This window comes from Plecotus auritus (assembly GCF_963455305.1).
Source record: "Plecotus auritus genome assembly, chromosome: X".
Taxonomy (NCBI): domain Eukaryota; kingdom Metazoa; phylum Chordata; class Mammalia; order Chiroptera; family Vespertilionidae; genus Plecotus; species Plecotus auritus.
Genome location: NC_137784.1, coordinates 143,914,288 through 143,937,275, shown reverse-complemented (window position 1 = coordinate 143,937,275; position 22,988 = coordinate 143,914,288). Strand labels below are relative to the sequence as shown.

The following is a 22,988-nucleotide window of genomic DNA, read 5'->3' as shown; positions in this document are numbered from 1 at the left end:
GCTAGCATCTGGAGGGAAAAGAGGGGGCGGGGTGGTGGCCGCCAGTGTGATTGGTCAGAGCACTGATGGTCCGGGGTCAGACCTTATTCTCCCTGCACCAGATGTTCATGTCCACAAAGCTTTGCGTGGGGTTTTATGGGAGTGAATCTTCAAACCATCCACAGCCTTCAATTAAGACCAACTGGCGGCACACAGTGTTGGTAGCTTAGACACAGCAGTTGGTGAGGGAATGGCAGAAGTGAAAGGGAAGACAGTCTTTTTAAGGTTTTGGGAGAAGGGGGAGGGCAGAGCTGATCTTCTCAGAAAGGAAGGGCTCCAGCATAGGTCTAGGCCAGGGGTGGGCCAACTTTTTGACTCGAGGGCCACCATGGGTTCTTAAACTGGACCGGAGGGCCGGAACAAAAGCATGGATGGAGTGTTTGTGTGAACTAATATAAATTCAAAGTAAAGGAGGATGGAGTGTGTGTGTGAACTAATATAAATTCAAAGTAAAGGAGCGGAGGGGAGAGCAAGAGAACCGGATAGAACAGCCGGATCCGGCCCGCGGGCCGTAGTTTGCCCACGGCTGGACTCTAGGCTAAGGACAAAGCATGCAGGAGAAGTTGAGGGGGTGCTCGGAGCACCGCCCACTGGTGGGGGGGGGAGCATACAGGGCCATTTTGAGTCCAGGTTGGGGAACAAGTGGAAGAGATTGGAGCAGATTGAAGTAGAGAAGGATGGAGTTAAGTTAAGCTGGTTAGCTGATGTTTGGAGTGGCAAGAAAAATGTTCAAATAAATTGCCAGCGGACCAAAATAGCTGAAGAGAGGCGAGTTTCTTCAGGCTTTTAAGATCGTCGATTCACATAACTTCTGGTAATGTAGGGGGTATAAAAATGGAAAACAAAAGTGAGAGCTTGCTCAATCATGTACTCTCTTGTTTTTCCACTTCACATACGACAGATTTTTCTGTCTGCCTTTAACCTCATCAGTACTTACGATTTTTTCCTGTTGACAAGTGAAACAAAATCTTGTTAGAACCCCATCTCTGGATTGAGTAATTATATTTAATTTTGAGGTGTAAACGAACATTAGGCTGTTCTGGGGTAAAGGGGTGCGCTGGCCGCTTATAGCAGTAAATACCTATAACCAGTCAGCTACAGTTCTCGATAAATCGGCACATTAGAGTCAATACTGGGGTGGGGTTTTTGTTAGCTAACCCTCGCCTGAGGATATTTTTCCCATGGATTTTTAGAGAGAGTGGGAGGGAGGAAAGGGAGAGAGAGCAAGAGAAACATCTATGTTATATGATAATCCATTCAATCTGCAGAGGGGCTTGTATGTCAGCGCTAATTAAAGCCCCTCAGATGGCCGAAACCGGTGTGGCTCAGTGGATAGAGCGTCGGCCTGCGGACTGAAAGGTCCCGGGTTCGATTCCGGTCAAGGGCATGTACCTTGGTTGCGGGCACATCCCCAGTAGGGGGTGTGCAAGAGGCAGCTGATCGATGTTTCTCTCTCATCGATGTTTCTGGCTCTCTATCCCTCTCCCTTCCTCTCTGTGAAATATCAATAAAATATATTTTTTAAAAAAATGAAATAAAATTAAAAATAAATAAATAAATAAATAAATAAAGCCCCTCAGATGACGCCTGTGCAGCTCCGGATGAGACCCTGGGTCTGGAATTGCGGGGCTGGTGGCCCAAAGTGGGGCGTCGTGGTCATTGGCAGTTGGTCACTTGACAAATTCAGCTGCATTGGAGTAATAGTATAGAGGTTGAACCTTGGAGGAAAAGGCCCCCCAACATTTTACAGTTCGTTAAAACCACTGGGAAGCTTGTTTGAAAGCATTTGGCACCAGTGAGGGGTGCTGGCTGTGCAGTGCTTCCTGAGAAGTTTCTAGAGTCAGGTTTTATTCCCTTTGTCTGTCTTGAGCAGACACATTTTGGCAGTGCGTTTAAGGTCGTGGTCGGCAAACTGCGGCTCGCGAGCCACATGCGGCTCTTTGGCCCCTTGAGTGTGGCTCTTCCACACAATACCACGGCCTGGGCGAGTCTATGTCGAAGAAGTGGTGTTAGAAGAAGTTTAAGTTTAAAAAATGTGGCTCTCAAAAGAAATGTCAATCGTTGTCCTGTGGATATTTGGCTCTGTGGACGAATGAGTTTGCCGACCACTGGGTTAAGGCATTGGTGAATTGAAGACAGTTGGGTTTCCTTGGTGTAACAGCTGATGCGCTGCCGCCAGCTTATTAAGCTGGATATAGTATTAATGAGACTTGAGCTTCTCGCTCTGCGCTCTCATTTCTATAACTACCTTCTCCTCACTGATTTCACTGGTGACATTAAGTGGGAGCGATTCCCTAACGCCTGTTTGTTGTGTCTAAAACAAAGGTTCCTTTTTCTTCCGCTTGTAGGTTATGCAATGGTCTGTGCAGGATGGTTTATTCTTGAACTGGAGCTTCCGAAGACTGACAGATGCTGGTACTTCGTCTTCTATAAGTGGACTCTGATTTCTTTTCTCAAGACAACTACATAAGCAGACAAAATTGCAAAGATCTGCCCTGTGTCGAGTATGACAGCCACGACTCGTGGCTCTCCAGTAGGAGGGAATGACAACCAGGGTCAGGCTCCTGATGGCCAGTCGCAGCCCCCCCTCCAGCAGAATCAGGTAGGACTTCGAGGGGGCGCGTCCGAGTCCCATTGGTATGTCTCCTGTGGGGCGCTTAACGGATGGACCATGTTCTGAAGAATTGGTGAAGCAACCATAAACCATCTTTGGGAAAGTCCACGTTAGCTGTCTCCCACGGGAACAAGAAAGCTCGGGCGTTGGAGATGGTGACGCTGAGTCTGTAGTCCTTGTTCTGGCATCTTACGCTGTGAGTTGGTAAAATTAAGCATTTAAAGCCCCGTGTCAATTCTGGGGGAGCGCAGCAAGTCATACAGTGGTTAAGAGCACGGACTCGGCTCATACTGCTGGTGTTCCGATGTTAGCTGTGCGCCATACCAGCTTTCTGGCCCTCGGTAACTGGTGTCATAGAGTAGGCATTCTCTAGCACAAGGGTAATCGAACAGAGCTGCGCAAGCCCTGGCCGGTGTGGCTCAGTGGATAGAGCGTCGGCCTGCGGACTTGAAGGGTCCCAGGTTCGATTCCGGTCAAGGGCACGTGCCTCGGTTGCAGGCTCCTCCTCCCCAGTGTGGGGCGTGCAGGAGGCAGCCGATCCTGATTCTCTCATCTGATGTTTCTAGATCTCTGAAATCAATAAAAACATATTTTAAAAAAGAAGGAAAGGCCCTAGCCAGCTTGGCTCAGTGGATAGAGCGTTGGCCTGTGGACTGAAGGGTCCCAGGTTCGATTCCAACCAAGGGCACATGCCTGGGTTGCGGGCTCGATCCCCAGTACAGGGCGTGCAGGAGGCAGCCGATCCATGGTTCTCTCTCATCATTGATGTTTCTCTCTCTGAAATCAATAAAAATATATTTAAAGAAGAGAGAAAGAAGGAAAAGAGTTGCACATGCATCTTCCCCTCTCCCTTTCTTCCTCTCCCCCTGCCATTTTAGAGAAGTGAGCAGGTCACGTTCTAATATTTTTTCAAATAAATGTGTCAACTTTATTTCTCTTTCTCTCCAGTCCCCACATTTAAGACATAAAAGTACTGAAGTACATGGTCACAGGTGTTGGACAGAGTTAAGTCTTTCCTGTGTCATGAATTCGTTAGCCAGTATTCAGGTTTCTTTAAACATAGTCTAAGGCTGGGTGCCAGAGACTCCTATTTTTAAACCGGGAGCTAGTAGTGAAGTTTGCGTATCTTTTGCTCCCTTTAGTCCCAAGCTTTATACCTGTGTTGTGCATGGATTCCTAATGTCTTTGGCAGTATTTATGGCTTGTGTGGCTTTAAACAAAATTAAACCTCTCTTCTAACCTTATTTTTATTTGTTTCCTTTTTTTATTTTTATTTTTTAAATTGATTTCAGAGAGGAAGGGAGAGAGAGAGAAACATCAATGATGGGAGAGAATCATGGATCGGCTGCCTCCTGCACGCCCTCTACTGGGGATCGAGTCCACAACCCGGGCATGTGCCCTGACCAGGAATCGAACCCTGGACTCTTCAGTCTGCAGGCCGACGCTCTATCCACTGAGCCAAACCAGCTAGGGCTAAGGTGTTCTTAATAATTCTTAGAGCTCTTGGGTTTCAATTTATTATTATGTGGTATTCCATTTAATATTATGATTCCACATTATGTTCTCTTCTAATAGATCTTTGCAATTCCGTAAATGATGATTTAAACAACAAAGGAACAAAATAAATTACATTCTATGAGGTCCCTTTCATTTTCTTCTTCTCTACTTCTAATGTTAGAATTTCAGTTGCAGTATTTCGCAAGATTTGACACTGTCGGACCAAGAAGGAGCTACAGCATTAATCACTTCCCAGCTTTCTTTTCTTTGGGGATATGCTTTTTACATGTTGGCGTTAAAGGAATCGCTAAAATGCATCAGGTTTTTTTCACTGCACATGTAACATTTTTTTAAAGGGTGCTCCCTCCGGGGGGACTGTAGGCTCCTGTGTGGAGTAACGCTCGGTGGCACCCTATTTCAGTGCCGCTGTTGCAGTAATTCTCTGTCCAGGCGCCCGTCCTAAGGAATGATTGAAGTTCAGCACAAAGATGGATGTACAAGAAGATGCATTGCAGCTCTGTTTATCTGAGCAATAAAAACTGCAAAATACTGAATACCCTTTAATTTGTTTAATTCATTTAATACTTATATGGCGTTAAACTTTTTATACAAGATTCTTAATGATGTGTAGGAAAAGACGCAATTGTCAAATGGAAAGACACAGGCTTAAGCAGGTATCATCTTAATATTATTGAAATGTATACATACGTAGGCGGGCTTTTTTTGCTCATAGAACAAAGATTGGAAGGAAATCATTTTAAATGTTGGTGCTTATCTGTTGTTCTATGACAGGTATTTCAACTGTTATTTTTGTCTTCATTCTTTATGATTTCTATGAGCATGTATATAGGGATGGGCAGAGTAGGTTTACTGTTGTGAGTACGTGAAAGTTTATTATTTATAATATATATACCAGGCGAGGGAAAAGGGGCTTTAAAAAAATAATAAACCAGCTTTCCTGAGAATTAAGGTCCTAAAAGTTTATTAGGTTGTGAAAGTATCCACAGCTGAAGTAGGGTGAAGAGAAAGATGAGCTAGAAAGGAAGAACGAATGAATAAAATTAGCTACATCAGGTGAAAATGATGTGATTTATTTAGAAACCACAGTCATGAAGTTATAATAGTTTTTGGATAATGATCTGAGACTTAGGGGAAGTATGGAATAAAATGTATTTTTTTCTCTCCAAATTAAAAAATAAGTTACAAGTCAAACCTTTTAAATCCGTAAAATGTGACGTTTTTTATTTGTGTAATAAAGTCTGTCGTGGTGGGAAGTGTAAGCAGAACAGCAGTATACATTGTTGATTAAGAACACAAACTGCAGAATTAGATCTGGGTTCAAATCCTGACCACAGAGCTGGAGCTTTGTAACCTTGGGCTAATTAATGATTGTCTGAGGGTGTTTTTCCATCTGTTAAATGGCAGACTACTTCCTTAGGCTGCTGAGAAGTAAATGAAATCATTTTAAAGCACAGTGGCACGGAGACGGCCTTAAACCTAAGCTTACAATATTTATGTCATTTCCCCCTGGTTAGTGTTGGTGTTTGAAGTATTAGATGTACACACGTCATACAACGCTCAGTCTGGGATTGTTCATTTTCAGACGTCATCGCCTGATTCTTCCAATGAAAATTCCCCGGCAACTCCCCCCGATGAGCAGGGTCAGGGTGACGCTCCCCCGCAGCTGGAAGAGGAGGAGCCTGCGTTTCCGCACACCGACCTGGCCAAGCTGGATGACATGATCAATAGGTGAGTCGGTTCGGCTTTGAGTGGGTGTGACACAGGCGGCACAGCACCCCGGTCTCGGCATAGTGACGGGTAGCGGAGAAGAGGAGGAGGAGGAGGAGGAGTGGACAGGCTCCCACAGTACCCACACGGCCCCCTTAATAGCCTGACGTTGTCAAGTCAGTCATTGTCAAGAACTTAGAAGCTGTGGTTCTTAATGGATTTTAAAAATGAAAGGGCGCCACCCCAGTAGTTTTCAGATGGATCGCAACCAGAGCTGGTCGGCTTCTGAGGTGGGGCTGGACGTGTGATTGCCCTTTCTGAGATTTTATGAAGATTTCTTTCCTCGCTGGTATGTCGGTTGCTGGGTGACTTGAATGATTTTTGCATGGCCCTGAGGTGAACCAGGCCATCAAGAGATCCTAGCTGGTCTGGTGCCAGAGGCCCTAGCACAGCCGTGGGCAAACTACGGCCCGCGGGCCGGATCCGGCCCGTTCGGCTGTTCTATCCGGCCCGCGGAGCCGAAAGAGCAGAGGGTTCTCTTGCTCTCCCCTCCGCTCCTTTACTTTGAATTTATATTAGTTCACACAAACACTCCATCCATGCTTTGGTTCCGGCCCTCCGGTCCAGTTTAAGAACCCATGGTGGCCCTCGAGTCAAAAAGTTTGCCCACCCCTGCCCTAGCACAGGGATGCTGGCTGCGTCCTGGTTTGGGGGAGGGGGCGGGTTGGGTGCCTGCGGAGGCATCTGAGTAAATTCGGAGACTCCCCTCTCCCTTAGCCTTCAGGAAAAGGTGACAGAGTGATGAATCAAAGCAGAAATCAAATCATCGCCTCCCATTTTTTTCCTTCTTTGCAAGGAAATCGAAAACAACTCAGTAGTGATTCATCATCACGTCTCCTAATCTGAGTCCTGAAAGAGTGCTTTCCCACGAACTGGAACAAAAGCTTATCCATTTAATTGACATTTGATTATTGCAGTAGGTTTATATTCTATTACTAAAATAATTTTATTTCTCCTCTCTCTCATAGCTATATCTTCTGTTTGACAGTTCCTTAAAAGCATTAGAAAACAAGTCTCACAGCACAGATACTCTGCCAACCTTGTTTTACTATTTTAATGTTATTTGAATATTAGTATTTTCATGCTGACGTCGTATCACTCGTAGCTCATTTACGGTGCCTCTTTCAGCGCACTAATAAACAAACATCTTTTTATATTTTTAACACTCTCAGGCCTCGGTGGGTGGTTCCAGTTCTGCCGAAAGGGGAATTAGAAGTGCTTCTAGAAGCTGCTATTGATCTTAGTAAAAAAGGTGAGTTTCGCTGTTGGTATGCTTTCCATAGTCTGTGCTGCTACCTAGCCTTTCCCTTCATCGCTGAACACTGGCGTTTTCCTCTCTCACATCTGACAGTGACTTCTTGCCATGGCTTCTGGCATACGCCTAGAGCAAGGGTTCGTGTCCTTTGGACAGCCTTAAGGGTGTTTGTAAATTCTGAAGTTATACGTAAAATCTGTGTATATGCATATTTAAAGCAAACTGCCCAGCTCAGTGGTGGGCAAACCCATTAGTCAACAGAGCGGCAAACCACGGCTCGCGAGCCGCAGTTTGCCAACCACTGGCCTAGCTTACATGTTTTTTTATTTAATACATAGGAAAAGTTTGATTTTTCTCTCAAAAACTTGAAAGATGAGGTCAGATTTTTTTTTTTTTAACTTTTCAATAAGCCAAGAAAAAGGAATCTGGTCTTTTTATTCTATTATCTAGAGGTAAATACTTAATGTTGGAATTACTCTTTTTCCCCCAATGACTTTGGTCTACTAGGTGCAATTGAATTCTCCTTAGCAAAGGACAACTACTGTAGTATTCTCTATTCACTTTTTTAGGAATTGGAAATTCAAATAAAGGGCAGTTACATTTTTTTTAAAATAAATACGTTTTTATTGATTTCAGAGAAGATGGGAGAGGGAAAGAGAGAAACATTAATTGTGAGAGAGAATCATCGATAGGCTGCCTCCTGCACACCCCACACTGGGGATCGAGCCTGCCACCTGGGCCTGTGCCCTGACCGGGAATCTTAACTGTGACCTCCTGGTTCAGGGGTCAACCACTGAACCACACTGTCCAGTCAGGCAGTTATATTTCAGTTCCTGAAATAGGGTAGCCATGGATATGTTCTAGTTGTCAGTAGGTATAAATAATGTAATAAGCTATGAAAACGCTTGATCAGATTACAATTATTTTCCACTGCTCAAGTATTTGATGTTCATTCACACAGTTATCAATTCAGATTTGTAGAGACTTCTGTCCTTGGCGTGGTTTAGACACTGGACATGTATCTTCCCCACCTCTATATTTCTTTTCTGGGACTATCTTAGGGAAGGTTCATACTTGTTTTTAAGTATAGTGCTGGTTTTAATTGTCATTTCTTTTATATAATTAAAATCCCAAAGCTCTAGTCGGCCTTGGTTAGCTGTCAGTGACTAGTTTATAACTGTTTATTACCTTTTATTGTATAATTGGACATCATAAGACAACCAGAGAAATACTTTGTTTACATTAATTTTTTCCCCTTTTCCTTAGGCCTTGATGTTAAAAGTGAAGCATGTCAGCGATTCTTTCGAGATGGGCTCACAATATCCTTCACTAAAATCCTTACAGACGAGGCAGTGAGTGGCTGGAAGTTTGAGATTCACGTGAGTCTTGCATTTGACTTTAAAAAATTCACAGTTACATAGTGATTCTTGTATTTCTCATTCATACACACACACACACGTATATTTGGTTATATATATTTGATCCTTTGGTTGAATTAAGAAGGTTTGAAAATGCAAAACTTTGAGAATCCTTTTTGGAAATGATAATGTCTATTGAAGGAAGCACGATCATTGAGAATGAGTGTGAGACGAGATTTAGGAAACTTTGGTTTAATCTGTGACCTTAGGCGAGCGAGTCACCGCATTTCAATGATGCCCCCAATCGTGAGATGCTCTCCTCGTTTTTTATGTGCCACTGAAGGAGAAACATGCCCAAGGTGGGGATCTAATAGCTGGGACACAGGGTTAACGCAGACAGACACACAAACCCACCATACAGAGACAGCAGAGAAACCTTCAGGCCTCAACCTTGGCATGTGGAAGAGGTGAGAACGGAAAATTTAAACCACAAGCCGGTATTCAAACATACTTGTAGTCCTGAATTCAAATTGTGGTTGCGGTACAAAAAAATTCTCAGGTGGAGAATTGAAGGCATTCTCTGCGGACACCTCCTGTCTAGCAAAGTGTACTGTAACTACAGAACTGGAGACTTTGCACGTGCTGGCAGGTGTTTGCTTTGAGGCTTAGCAAATCTGCTCCACCTTGGATAATTGCTGTATTATTTCGATTCTAGAATTGCTGCCTCTAGTATATAAATTCCAAAGAGAAAACAGTGGCGATTTGCATCTTGTCTGGGGACATAGAGCATTGCCTTCTTTATGTTCTAAGCCACTGCAAATGGCTTTTGAAAGTAGGTACTAGATAAATTATAAAGTAGATGCACATTTGTATTTTGATATGTCAGTTTGATCCCAATATTAGTGAAATGTCCAAATGATCAATATAGAAGAATGGAAAGAGCATTACAACATAATTAATGAAGATCAGAAACTATTTGTTTGGAATTGCAATGTTTTGATCTTCTAAATCACCTTTCCCCCTTATATACAACAGAGGTGTATTATCAATAACACTCATCGCCTGGTGGAACTATGTGTGGCCAAGTTGTCCCAAGACTGGTTTCCACTTCTAGAACTTCTCTCCATGGCCTTAAATCCTCATTGCAAATTCCATATCTACAATGGTACCCGTCCGTGTGAATCCGTTTCCTCAAGTGTTCAGTTGCCTGAAGATGAACTCTTTGCTCGTTCTCCAGACCCTCGCTCACCAAAAGTGTGTTGGTTTGTTATTTTCACAATTCACTGTTCAGTTGCTTTGCTGTGCCACAGAACTTTAAGGGATCGAACCTCCTCGCAACATGGGGAGGAGTAATGTAATACTGCTCTTTAAGAGATCTGCATTATTTTGTGCTTGGGGATTTTTTTCCACTTTATTGAGGTGTAATTGGCAGAATAGTTTTGGACTGGATTTTTTTAAGCTTTCCCTGTGTAGTTGGTCCCCATTGTTCTGCCCAGCCTCTGGGGAAATCGTGCTGATTTGGGTTAGTATAAAGCAGACCGTATTTTTGCTTTTAAATACTACTTTGACCAAGGCTACAATTATGTCCAAGATCAAGTATATACTATATAAGTGTCTAATGTGTCATAAAAGTGAAGTTACAGAAATGATAAATGAAAGGAAAAAGAGTAAAACATCAATATCAGTGAAATAGTATACATAAATGCAATTATGTAAAAGTTCTCCAATGTAAATTTTGTATGTCAGCATAAACGGTGTATACTTTAAAATATATCCCTAACTATATAATTCTTATGTAAATATTATATAATTAACAATATAGTTTTAATTTTTAGACGTTAGGGAGACATTTTTAATATTGTAGGCCTTATAAATGGAAAAAACCAGCCAGGAAAATTGGAATTTATGTATGTAATGGTGGGTTTATTCTGTTAAAAGTGAAATGCTCACAATGTGTTAATTTAGAGCTGAGGTTTTCTGGTATTTCCCAAGGCTCATATTATTGCCACTTCTGGCTTATTTGTGCTTGAGCAAACCAAATTAATTTTGAAATGGTGGCAATCTCCAAAATATACCTGTATTCCTTTATTTTAGTTTATTTTTCCCTGTGTAGGTCAATAATAATCTCTAAGAGACTCACAGGGAACAACTTAATTTAAGGTGGATTATAGCTGAAGATATTTTATCTTTTTTCAAGCCTAGCTCTTGAGTGTTAATAATTACTGAGTATTCCTAATTGCTTAAACCAGTGGTCGGCAGAGCCGCGGTTTGCCGCTCTGTTGACTAATGAGTTTGCCGACCACTGGCTTAAACATACATTGCAGCTGAAAACATATGGGGAGGTTATATCAGCCTAATGGTTGCGTTTCGATTACTGAGAGGTAAAAATACGTCACATCAGTGTGTGCTTTCTTAGGTTTGCTGGATGCCAAGAGGGACCTGGTGAGTTAATTGTTTTCAATTAGCTTATAAGAACAAATAAAAAGGTAGGAAATAATGAATTTATAGAAATACGATAGTTGATTCATTAGAGAATTTAGTTAATTTAGATTCTCATAAAATCACATCAGAACTACCCCAAACTCCAGCATATTGTCTCTTTAAATCAGTTACCTTTTACTTAGCATTTTTCATTTTGCTAGACATGTCTTTCGGATTTTTGATAGTGGTAGGAATTATTTTTGCTTAAGGCTTAGTGGAGAAACTGGCTCTCCTCCCCTCAACGGCTTCTAAAATGGCCTTTTGGAAGGCACAGTATAACAGGTTATGTGTACATACATGTTTAGATACATTTGATTCTTACCTCTCCGTAACATTTGAATTCGTTTTAAGTTTTTACACGTAAGCACGCTTTTAGCTACATCCCCGTTGGCATTTGACTTTGAGTCATGGCCCTTTCTTTGGGAAGCGGTGGAAAGACAACCTATACTGTCACATCATGCTCCCTCTAAGAGGAGAACTGAGCGCATTCCCATGAGTCAGCAGAAGCATCAGCCTGCATGTTCTAGTCAGGAGAATCCGATATAATACCAGGGGTTGTTACCTGTAACAAAAAGTGAGTTCAAACATCTGAGTTACTGAATATATTCTGTGTGTGTGTGTGTGTGTGCGTGTGTGTGTGTGTGTGTGTGTGTTTAAAGAATCTTATCCTCTTAGATTTTTTAAAATATGTTTTCAGATGATAAAAAGGTATTTTCATATGTTGGGATCTAAGAAATCAAAGTCTGGCTTCTAATTCCTGTGCACCGGCTGAATGGGCCTGAGCAGAGGCTGTTGCTGTGCCTTAGTCGTGTACTCTGTCCGGCTCCTTAGTGTCTGTGTGTCAGCGTTCCTGTGAGCATGTGCAGTATTTTGTTCCGTTGGGGTTTTTAAGATGGTTTTACCTAATATTTTTCTTTTATTGAATTGCTTGTTTCTAGTATGTTTCAGTCCAGAGCTTACTTCAGCCAGAGCCTTGAAGGCAGGCCGCTGACTCCCCATTCACTGTGTTGCAGGGTTGGCTGGTGGATCTCCTCAACAAATTCGGCACTTTAAATGGGTTCCAGATTTTGCATGATCGTTTTATTAGTGGATCAGCATTAAACGTTCAAATAATCGCAGCTCTTATTAAGTAAGTTCTGTTTTCAAATCCATCTTCAGTGCATTCTAGAAATGGCTAGATGACACATTGAGTTTCTCTTTTCAAGTGTGGCTTCTTCTTTAAGTGATAACTTGGATTTTTTAAGTTAATGTAAAGAGTTGAGTTCAGTCCCAGTTGATTGGTTATAAGAAGTCATGTATTACAAGAGGAATCCGTATCGCCTTTTTTATTTCAGACCGTTTGGACAAAGCTACGAATTTCTCACTCTCCACACGGTGAAAAAGTACTTTCTTCCCGTCATAGAAATGGTTCCACAGTTTTTAGAGAACTTAACTGACGAAGAGCTGAAAAAAGAAGCAAAGAATGAAGCCAAAAATGATGCCCTTTCCATGATTATTAAATCTTTGAAGAATTTAGCGTCAAGGGTTCCAGGACAAGAGGAAACTGTAAAAAATTTAGAAATATTTAGGTTAAAAATGATACTTAGGTAAGATACTTACCTCTTGAAACCGTTATTTATTGGACACTTAGAATCATACTCAACACGGTTTCTTTTACAGGTTATTGCAAATTTCTTCTTTCAATGGCAAGATGAACGCGCTGAATGAGGTTAACAAGGTGATTTCCAGCGTGTCGTACTACACTCACCGCCATGGCAACCCCGAGGAGGAAGAGTGGCTGACAGCCGAGCGGATGGCAGTAAGTCCAAGTCGGTGATTGCATTTCAGAGCAAACCTTGAAATCGCGAGGTGGTTGCATGGATTTCTGACTCGGGTACTCCCGAGAACTTGCTGCAGCGGCATCGTTGACTATTTGGTAATGGTGTCAGCATCTCAGCCCACCTGTGTCAACGTACAGCTGAAGGGGTCATCAGCTTGTGGGGCGGGGTTGGTGGAAAGGGAGCACATAGCGATCATCTTGGAAACGGATTGGTCCGGATTTGGCCCTTAAAGGTTTCCAAATAGGAAATGCAGTTGCCAGAATAAGAGCTGCATGATTTACTGTTGGATCCTTTTAAGAATGTAAGCACTGAACGTTTATATCGTTTTGACATTGAAAGTTTAGGAGACCTTAGTTACCATACATATTTGTATGCAGGGCATATTCTTACTATTGCTAATTAATACTGCTGGCAATTTTTTAAAATTTTTTTATTCAATTTTTATTTAAACTTAAAGGAGGGAAAGGGGGGGGCGGAGCGTAAAAACAGTTCACCCATTTCTCTCATCCCCTGCCTCTTGCAGCCACCCGTCTGTCTGGCTCACTGTACTTGACATAGGCCCCCGGTTGTCACATGTGGCAAGGCGTCATTCTTTTTTGTGGCTGAAGAATATTCCGATTTCTTGATCCACGCCTCTCTCGATGGGCGCTTAGGCTGTTCCCTTATCTTGGCTGCTGTAAAGACTGTTGCAGAGCCAAAACCGGTTTGGCTCAGTGGATAGAGCGTCGGCCTGCGGACTGAAGCGTCCCGGGTTCGATTCCGGTCAAGGGCATGTACCTTGGTTGCGGGCACATCCCCAGTGGGGGGTGTGCAGGAGGCAGCTGATGGATGTTTCTCTCTCATCGATGTTTCTAGCTCTCTATCCCTCTCCCTTCCTCTGTAAAAAATCAATAAAATATATTTAAAAAAAAAAAAGTGTTGCAGGGAGCTGAGAGGAGGAGCTCATTTCTTTGGGGTGTGTGCCCTCTAGTGGGATTCCTGGATCATACGCTCGTTCTGTTTTTAAAGAAACTTACATTCCCACCAGCAGTGTGCGAGGGTTCCCTTTTGTCCCTATCTTCACCAACACTCCCTGTGTGTCTCCGAAGGCGCCCCTTTGACAGGCGTGAGCTAACAGGTCGTTGTGGTTTGAGTTGCCTTTTCCCTGATGACTGACGTTGAGCATCTTTACCTGTTGGCCATCTGGATGTCATCTTGGGGAAAATGTCTATTCACGCCTTCAGCCCGTTGTAAATTGGATTGCTTTTTTGCTGTTGAGCTGTATGAGTTCTGTATATCCTTTGGATGTTAGCTCCTTGATAGATAACACGATAGGCAGTTACTCCCTCCCATCCGATAGGTCGCTTTTAGTTTTGTTGATGGTTTCCTTTTCTGTGTGGAAGCTTTTGTTGGATGGAGGCTCGCTTGTTTATTTTTGCTTTGGGGGCCTCGTCATCGGCCCTGGGCCAGGGATTTAGGTGGGAGACAAAAGGTTGCATGTGCGTTGTCTAACTCAGCCGTGGGCAAACGACGGCCCGCGGGCCGGATCCGGCTGTTCTATCCGGTTCTCTTGCTCTCCCCTCCGCTCCTTTACTTTGAATTTATATTAGTTCACACAAACACTCCATCCATGCTTTTGTTCCGGCCCTCCGGTCCAGTTTAAGAACCCATGGTAGCCCTCGAGTCAAAAAGTTTGCCCACCCCTGGTCTAACTCGCGTCTCTTTAAAAGCTTCTGCGTTTAGTTCCTGCTTTAAGACAGTTTCCGAATTGTGTTTAGGAATGGATACAGCAGAACAACATCTTGTCCATCGTCCTGCGAGACAGCCTGCACCAGCCACAGTACGTGGAGAAGCTGGAGAAGATTCTTCGTTTCGTCATCAAAGAAAAGGCTCTGACCTTGCAAGACCTTGATAATATCTGGGCAGCACAGGTACGGAGAGTAGAACAGTGGCCATTGGAATTTAAAAAATGACAGATGCTAATGCTAAGGAAATACAGTAGTTAGGAAATGGGGTGAAGGCTTATATCATATTATTTTTAATATATGTAAATGCTTGTTGTTTACGGCGATCCTGTCAGGAATCTTTTTGAAATAGCCAATAATATTTTTTAATAAAAGTATGTTACATTATCTATCGGATAAATTTGGTCCTTGTGGGTGGTTTGAAATACGAGGCAAACTGTGAAACAATAAGGAATGCCTGTTGGAAGAGTGAAGGACATCTACAGTTGGTTTCTTCATAAACGATACAAAGAAAAAGGTCACTGTAAGGAGTGAAATCACTAGGTTGTTTATAAAAACCTACAGTCAAAGGATTTATAGTTTCTCAGAGAGAAGAGCAAACGGTTTTAGTTCAGGGCTGCAAAATGATTCCTTTGGTTATCCTACTGACACGTTTCTGCTCATGGGTCACGTGGGAAGTATTACTGAATTCTAGATGACAGCGCTTCGTTTCGTGAGTCTAGAAACCAAGAACACATTCCGTTGTGCCCGTAAGTGCTTAAGGATGCAGTTCCGAAACAATACTGTTGGAGTGCCTTGTTTCTCCTACGTGCGGTGTTAAAATTGACACATTAAATTCAATAATGGTTCGCATGAATTCCCATGCAGAGCAAAAAATTGAATCGTCAGGTTTTAGATGGCAGTTTTAAAGCATTTAAAATGTCACGCATTTTTTATGTTCGTGTTTACACAGAAGGAGCTGGGAATACTTTATTGATTAACTAGAGGCCCGGGGCACGATTGGGATCGGGCCCCCGATCGGGCCCGGGAGGGATCGCAGGAGGGATCGCAGGAGGGCTCCAGGTCGTGTCCGGCCCAGTCCCAATCGCCGGACCCCAGCAGCAAGCTAACCTACTGATCAAGCGTCTGCCCCCTGGTGGTCGGTGCACGTCATAGCGACTGGTGGAATGAATATTAGGCTTTTATTCTACGGGATGGTTGTCAGCAACGTCTCTGGTTTTCTTTGCGTTTCCACCAGGCGGGGAAGCACGAGGCCATTGTGAAGAATGTACATGACCTATTGGCAAAGTTGGCCTGGGATTTTTCTCCTGAACAACTCGATCATCTCTTCGATTGCTTTAAGGTAAGGTTCAACATAAACTAAAGGAGCACCCTTGTGGTTTGAATATACTTAATTTGTTAGAGCTGTGAGTTGTTCTAGAGCAGTGGTTCTCAACCTTTCTAATGCAGTGACCCCTTAGGTGACCCCAACCATAATATTGTTTTCATTGCTACGTCATAACTGTCATTTTGCTACTGTTATGAATCGTAATGTAAATATCTGTGTTTTCCGATGGTCTTAGGCCAGCCGTGGGCAAACTACGGCCCGCGGGCCGGATCCGGCCCGTTCGGCTGTTCTATCCGGCCCGCGGAGCCGAAAGAGCGGAGGGTTCTCTTGCTCTCCCCTCCGCTCCTTTACTTTGAATTTATATTAGTTCACACAAACACTCCATCCGTGCTTTTGTTCCGGCCCTCCGGTCCAGTTGAAGAACCCATGGTGGCCCTCGAGTCAAAAAGTTTGCCCACCCCTGGGCTAGGCTCTGCATTATTTACATTACGATTCATTAAAGGGTCGCGGCATTGGAAAGGTTGAGAACCCCTGCTCTGGAGAATCACTTGGAAGAATTCTGTGCTCGGCCATGTTTTTGTGATGACTGTATAGTTCACCGGGGACAGTGTAAGCGGGAGGAAGAAAGGCGTTGTTCCGTGTCGTTTGAATTGCTCTTCTAGGCGAGTTGGACAAATGCAAGTAAAAAGCAGCGTGAGAAGCTCCTGGAGCTGATTCGGCGTCTTGCGGAGGATGATAAGGACGGGGTGATGGCGCACAAGGTGCTCAACCTCCTGTGGAACCTGGCGCACAGCGACGACGTGCCCGTGGACATCATGGACCTGGCCCTCAGCGCCCACATCAAAATCCTCGATTACAGCTGCTCCCAGGTGAGCGGGTGCCGCTCGGCGCCCCCCCCCCTCCTCTCTCTCTCCCCCTCTTCCTCTCTCTCCCTTCACAATGAGGGTTGCTTAGCTACAGAACAGTCAGGTTATTCCAATATATTTTGGAAGCAATTTTCAAGGATTGACTTCCTTCGTATAAGTTTGCCGCCCCCTCTTAGGTGTCTGTCACACTTTGGAGTATCATCTGAGAAGTATTTTAGTCCCCTTGGGAGAAAAATTTGTCACATGTGTGGTGCTGAAATGCCAGTTTCAACCAGATCCTGAGATAGGAGATGTTAAAGCTGTGCGGAGACTTCAGGGGGTAAGGGAGGTTAGGTTTCTCTGCTTACAGAGAAGTTAGGAAAAACTAATAAAATTTCCCAAACAGCAAAGCATTTGGTGCCTTTTCCTGTGAACGGGCTACACAGCAGCCTCCCTGCATTCTAACTGGGCACACGTGTCCTTCTAACTCACGCGTGGACGTGGCTGCACAGCCCGTTTCTCCCTCACGAGAACTGTGCTGCGCCGATGAACTGAAATTTCAGCAAGAGCTAAGAAATAAGCTCAAGTAGGTGTGAGGTCAGGTGCTGCGGTCGTTGGCTCTGCTGCTTTGTGACCGTTAAGTATTTATTTAGTATTTCAACCAGTAAATGGAGACCCACAGAATAACTCAAACTTAACATTAGGTGCGCAGACCTGCATTTCTGATGACGATTGACGGGGGAAGGAGGAAAGTAGAGGTATCAGAAGTAAACATGTTACATGAAATAATGTTGACTTCACCTGTGCCCATACACGTTTCTGTCCCTTTCCTTGTGTGTATGTGGACATGTCCTTGTTTTTACTTGTGGTGAAACTAAGTTGCCAGACCATCATTTCCTTGGTAAGAATATAAATCCTCAGGGTCCCTCGGTGTGCTCAAAACAAACGTGTGTAGGGTAACCATCAGGCTTCTATGTTATTGCTGAATTTTATTATATGGTGGAATCTCTAAAACCATTGATGAAGCTAAATGCGCACTTCCTGGCAAACGTTTCCAATCCGTTTCTGTCCGTGTGCCTAATGCTTAGTCTCTAGACCTTTGTGTAGCTAGCTGTAGCTATATCCGAGTCTCTGTCATGTTGAACTTTTCTAATAGAGTCTTACTTTGTAGAGTTTTGATAGTAAATGTGAAATAAACATGTACTTACATCAACTTTTAAAATTATCATTGAACTCTTTACTGCAGTTACGGCATAATGTTTGTGTTGCTAATCGTACAAGAGAAGCTGTGTTTTGTAATTCTGAAAGCTATATTGACCTGTATAAAACATTGAAATCGTTTAAGGACCGTGACACACAGAAGATCCAGTGGATAGATCGCTTTATAGAAGAACTTCGTACAAATGACAAATGGGTCATCCCCGCACTGAAACAAATTAGAGAAATTTGTAGTTTGTTTGGGGAGGCACCTCAGAATTTGAGGTAAGGCTTTTAACAGAAAATTTCAGTCTTTTCCCTTACGTCTTTTGAAAAGCAACCGCAGCATTATCAGCTGGTAGAAGCAAACTGAGAAAATTAGACTGGGACGATCGGCTGAGAGAAGAGCTTATTTGGAAGAAAAGATTCCTTTATCATAACCACCTGCTTGATTGTACTGATGAGGAAGTAAGCTGCAGTTAAGTGATACGTGTCGCAGTCAAGACAATAATATTGCCTTCGGGTTCTGGGCTCAGAATTCCCTCTTGCTTCCAGCCAGGGAGCCAGACAGTGTCAATTTCATCTCTCCCTTCAGTTCTTCCCTCCTGCCTGTGTCCCTCTCTGCCCAGTGTCTGCCCTTGTACATACATGACCTTACTTGCTAAATTGTGGTTCCTGGGCTAATTGGTCCTCGTATCGTTCGCTTATAGAGTTGGAACTGATAACATGAGAAAGAAAAATGTGGGGAAAAGAGAGCTGGGTGTAATGCAAAGAGGACTCACAGTGGAATCAGGATTCCTGGGTTATGACCCTTGAATCCAAACAGCCATAGCATTCTGTCAGGATTCTCTAAACTGAAGAAATGTACTTTTCTTACATGTAGAAAATTAAATGATTGCCAAGGTCCTTTCCAGCTCTTGATGATTATGATTATGCCTGATACAGAAAAGGCCACGTGTTTGGGTTTTAACACTTGAACTTTGTCATCTGCTGTGTGGTGTTTTTTTAAGGCTAGAAAAATACTGTGAAATTACAAAAGCGATAGGAGCAAACAGTGGAGAAAACGTACATTCTTTACTGTAATTGCAGCATAATTTTTGTGGAGCTAATCTTGCGAGGAGTGTTTCTATTTTATAATTCTGCAAATAGTTATGCGAACTTAAACAAGTGCTTTGGCACTAGTATAATGAAAAGTAGAAATCGGTTACTAAGGTAGCCTCCCATTGGTGTAGTGGAGAATATTAATGTATTCTGTGTGTGTATTAGATAATAACGGTATGTTTTATTTTTTTTGAGGCATTGGTTTTCTTTTCAATTGCTTGCCACTAAAGTAAATGGCCAGAAGTATGCTTCTGTTATGAAAGAACCCACTTGAAGTTTTTCAATTAGTAGCTAAGAATTTAGATTATATAAACTCTTTTGATTCCAACAGAATTAATTGCCTAATTATATTGTTAAGTTCTTCTCGTTTCAGTCAAACTCAGCGAAGTCCCCATGTATTTTATCGCCATGATTTAATCAATCAACTTCAGCACAATCATGCCCTAGTTACTTTGGTAGCAGAAAATCTTGCAACTTACATGGAAAGCATGAGACTGTATGCTAGAGGTATGTATTACACGCTAACGGGAATTCTGGGAAATAACAGCCACTTCCCTTCCCCGCTGGAGGCGGGGGCAGCATTAATTACCTTAGAGATGACAGATGTATCGTGTGTTCCTTTCTTAGCTTATGATCCACTTTCCCTTTCCTCTCAACTCTCACACAGTCTTAACCTCCCGCCAGCCTTTCCCTTTCCGGCTCTTTAGAGTTTGCCTGCCCCACTCCCCTGGGTAAATTCTTTCCCTTCCCTGCCTGGAGGCTGTGGCCGCCCCTCCCACAATTGTTTCTTGCCTTCTTAGGTATGTGCTTGACTCATTTTCACCCTTTGTTTCCTTACTGCCACCGCCATCATCTTTCCGAGAAAGCTTTTTTGTCTAAGTCCATGTTCCATAGGCGCGTTGGTTTGTGAATTAAAAAGTCACAAGCGGGGAGGTGCAAGGCTGCAAGAATCCACGTTTACGTTGGTTTCAAAGTGCGAAGCTGTTTAAACATGTCACGGCCAAGTTTCCTGCTGTTTCAACAGCCCGGCTGTGGGTGCCCGCCCTCTGCGGAGCTCCCTTTCAATGCTCTTTGCCCTCGGACGGCTGTGAGAGTCTGTGCTGGGGGTCAGAGGCATTCTCAGCACATACTCCTGGCTTATGCCCAGTTCACAGCGCGCACATACACACACACACACACACACACCACATACACACACACACACATACACACACCACACACATATATACCCACATACACACACATATACATACGCGCATACACATACATACACATCCCCACACACATACACATACACCACACACATACACACACACCACACACATATATACCCACACACACACACACATACACACCCACCCACGCACATACACATACATACACATCCACACACACATACACATACACCACACACATATACACACACCACACACATATATACCCACATACACACACACACATATACACACCCACCCACGCGCATACACACGCATACACATGCACACACACACACACACACACACACACACACTCTGTCTCGTAGGCTCCGGTGTGTTCCCATAGCCAGGGAAAGGAAACGGTGTATGACCAGTGTTAGAGGTGGAGGTGAACATCATGGTTACTGAACAGAACATTCTTGACATTCTATAGCAGACTTTGTAGAAGCCGAGGATGTATTTGTAACCATTTGTACGCTTAGTCTATAGATGCAAGCGGCGAGCCTTTTTTAATTAAATTCAAACTATCCTGGCAGTTAACTGGCTAAAATGAGGGTATTTCTAACGCTCGTTATTTGAGTACAGTGGGTAGACTTGGCATTGTATAAAATCCCAATATGCCTATGAAATGAGATCTTCGCTTAACATTTCATACATTCCTATGTCAGTGAAACTCAGATAAACGTGAAATTGAGGGTAACATCAGGCTTCCTCACTTGGCTGATACTCTCAATTTTTTTTTTTAAATATATTTTATTGACTTTTTACAGAGAGGAAGGGAGAGGGGGAGAGAGTCAGAAACATCGATGAGAGAGAAACATCGATCCGCTGCCTCCTGCACACCCCCTACTGGGGATGTGCCCGCAACCAAGGTACATGCCCTTGACCGGAACCGAACCTGAGACCCTTGAGTCCGCAGGCTGACGCTCTATCCACTGAGCCAAACCGGTCAGGGCTGATATTCTCAATTTCTGATAACTATTTCACCAATATTACTGTCCTGCCCATATTCCACCGCTAGCATCTTCATCTTCGAAAGAAAGCATTTCTCAGTAGTACAGTTAGCTGACTCCACCTCCTCTTTTAACATTATTAACTAAAGTAATGAATGTACTGAAATTCTTAACATTTACTTATGTGGTCTTACTACTAGTGCCTTCAGGCACTGGTGCTTACCAAGTCGCTCTTTTCAAGTTTTTATGTGAATACAACACAGTATGAAACCACTTTTCTGTTTTCACTCATTGGTAGGATTGCCATAGACGTAAAAGTATAAAACTCTGAGGGACAAAACAGGAGTAAATCTTTGTGCCCTTGGGTTAGGCAAAGCAACATTTTTCATTTTTAGGGGAGAAAACGCGATATGTTGAACTACATCGAAATTTAAAACTTCTGCAAATGATAGAGTAATAAAATGATAACCCAAGAACGGGAGAAAATAGCTACAGATTATGTATCTGGTAAGGGACTTGTATCCAGAATCTATAAGAACTCTTACGATTCAGCAGTTAAAAAACAACCCAATTAAGAAACGACAGGATCTGTGTAGACATGTCTCCAAAGATAAGCACGTGGCCATTTGGTGCATGAAAAGATGCTCGACTTCGTTAGTTATTGGGGAAAGGCAAATCTCAAACCACAGTGAGACGCTACGGCCCACCTGCAAGTGTTGGCAAGACTGAGGAGGGGCTGGAGCTTCTGTGTGTTGTTTGTGGGATTCGGAGTGCCGCGGCCACCTTGAAATACAAGTTGGCAGTTCCTCAGAGTGGTCAGCAGAATTGGTCACACAGTTTACTCCCAGTGACAGACCCAGGTGAGATGAAAACAGATCCATGCGAAACCTTGGATGTGGATGTTAGCCAGAAAAGTGGAGATCACCTCTGTGGCCATCATTTGATGAATGGATAAGCAGTATGTTGTATATGCATACAGTGGAACGCTATTTAGCAGTAAAAGGATCTTACGACGTGGATGAACCCTGCAAAATGTTAGCCTAAGTCAGTGGTCGGCAAACCGCGGCTCGTGAGCCACCTGCGGCTCTTTGGCCCCTTGAGTGTGGCTCTTCCACAAAATACCACGGCCTAGGCGAGTCTATTTTAAAGAAGAAGTTTAAGTTTAAAAAACGTGGCTCTCCAAAGAAATGTCAATCGTTGTCCTGTTGATATTTGGCTCTGTGGACGAATGAGTTTGCCGACCACCGGCCTAAGTAGAAAAAAACCTGTCACGAAAGACCACATGTTATAAGATTTCCATTCATATGAAATGTGAGCCTCTTTTTGAGATGATGGGAAATCTTACAGAATGTGAGGGTAGGTTGTGATACTCAAATCTTGTAGCTTTGACTATACTAAAAACCATTGGGTTAGACATATTAAGTGGATAGGTTTTAAGGTATTTGAATTATGCATCAATTACAGGTGCTTTTTAAAAAGTGAACTCTTCTCATGAGTTCTGAAATGGATTCGAGACAGTTGGGCAGTTCGTAATGACAAGAACCACTTTATGTTTTTAGCCTGAGCCAGAGCCGCTGGAGTTAATTTAGTCTCACCTGCTTTTTCCCGTTTTCAGCGGAATCTTAATAGCTGGCAGCATGATTCAAAAAGGGGTCGTCTTGCCCGGGCCGTGTGGCTCAGTCTTCATTTGCCCGCTCCCTGATCACAGGATTTGTTTGGAGCTGAAGGCTTACAGGGAAACCCACTGCCATCTTCGTTCTCACAGCCGGGAA

At 43.3% G+C, this 22,988-nt stretch overlaps 1 protein-coding gene across 5 annotated transcripts in view; it reads left to right on the top strand.

Annotated features, from left to right (window-relative positions):
• The window catches only part of USP9X (ubiquitin specific peptidase 9 X-linked), a 78,079-nt gene that overhangs the window by 17,525 nt on the left and 37,566 nt on the right, over window positions 1–22,988 (top strand). For 3 of the 5 annotated variants that reach the window (XM_080652022.1, XM_080652024.1, XM_080652021.1), the window contains exons 2-14: window positions 2,388–2,641; window positions 5,754–5,899; window positions 7,111–7,190; window positions 8,460–8,572; window positions 9,587–9,805; window positions 12,046–12,161; window positions 12,367–12,618; window positions 12,692–12,830; window positions 14,610–14,762; window positions 15,814–15,918; window positions 16,566–16,772; window positions 18,094–18,230; window positions 19,405–19,553. In XM_080652022.1, the coding sequence (XP_080508148.1) occupies window positions 2,546–2,641; window positions 5,754–5,899; window positions 7,111–7,190; window positions 8,460–8,572; window positions 9,587–9,805; window positions 12,046–12,161; window positions 12,367–12,618; window positions 12,692–12,830; window positions 14,610–14,762; window positions 15,814–15,918; window positions 16,566–16,772; window positions 18,094–18,230; window positions 19,405–19,553 (1,912 nt within the window). In that variant the 5' untranslated portion in view covers window positions 2,388–2,545. The remainder of the gene's footprint in view (window positions 1–2,387; window positions 2,642–5,753; window positions 5,900–7,110; window positions 7,191–8,459; window positions 8,573–9,586; window positions 9,806–12,045; window positions 12,162–12,366; window positions 12,619–12,691; window positions 12,831–14,609; window positions 14,763–15,813; window positions 15,919–16,565; window positions 16,773–18,093; window positions 18,231–19,404; window positions 19,554–22,988) is intronic. The other 2 variants (XM_080652025.1, XM_080652023.1) reach the window with 1 other exon arrangement.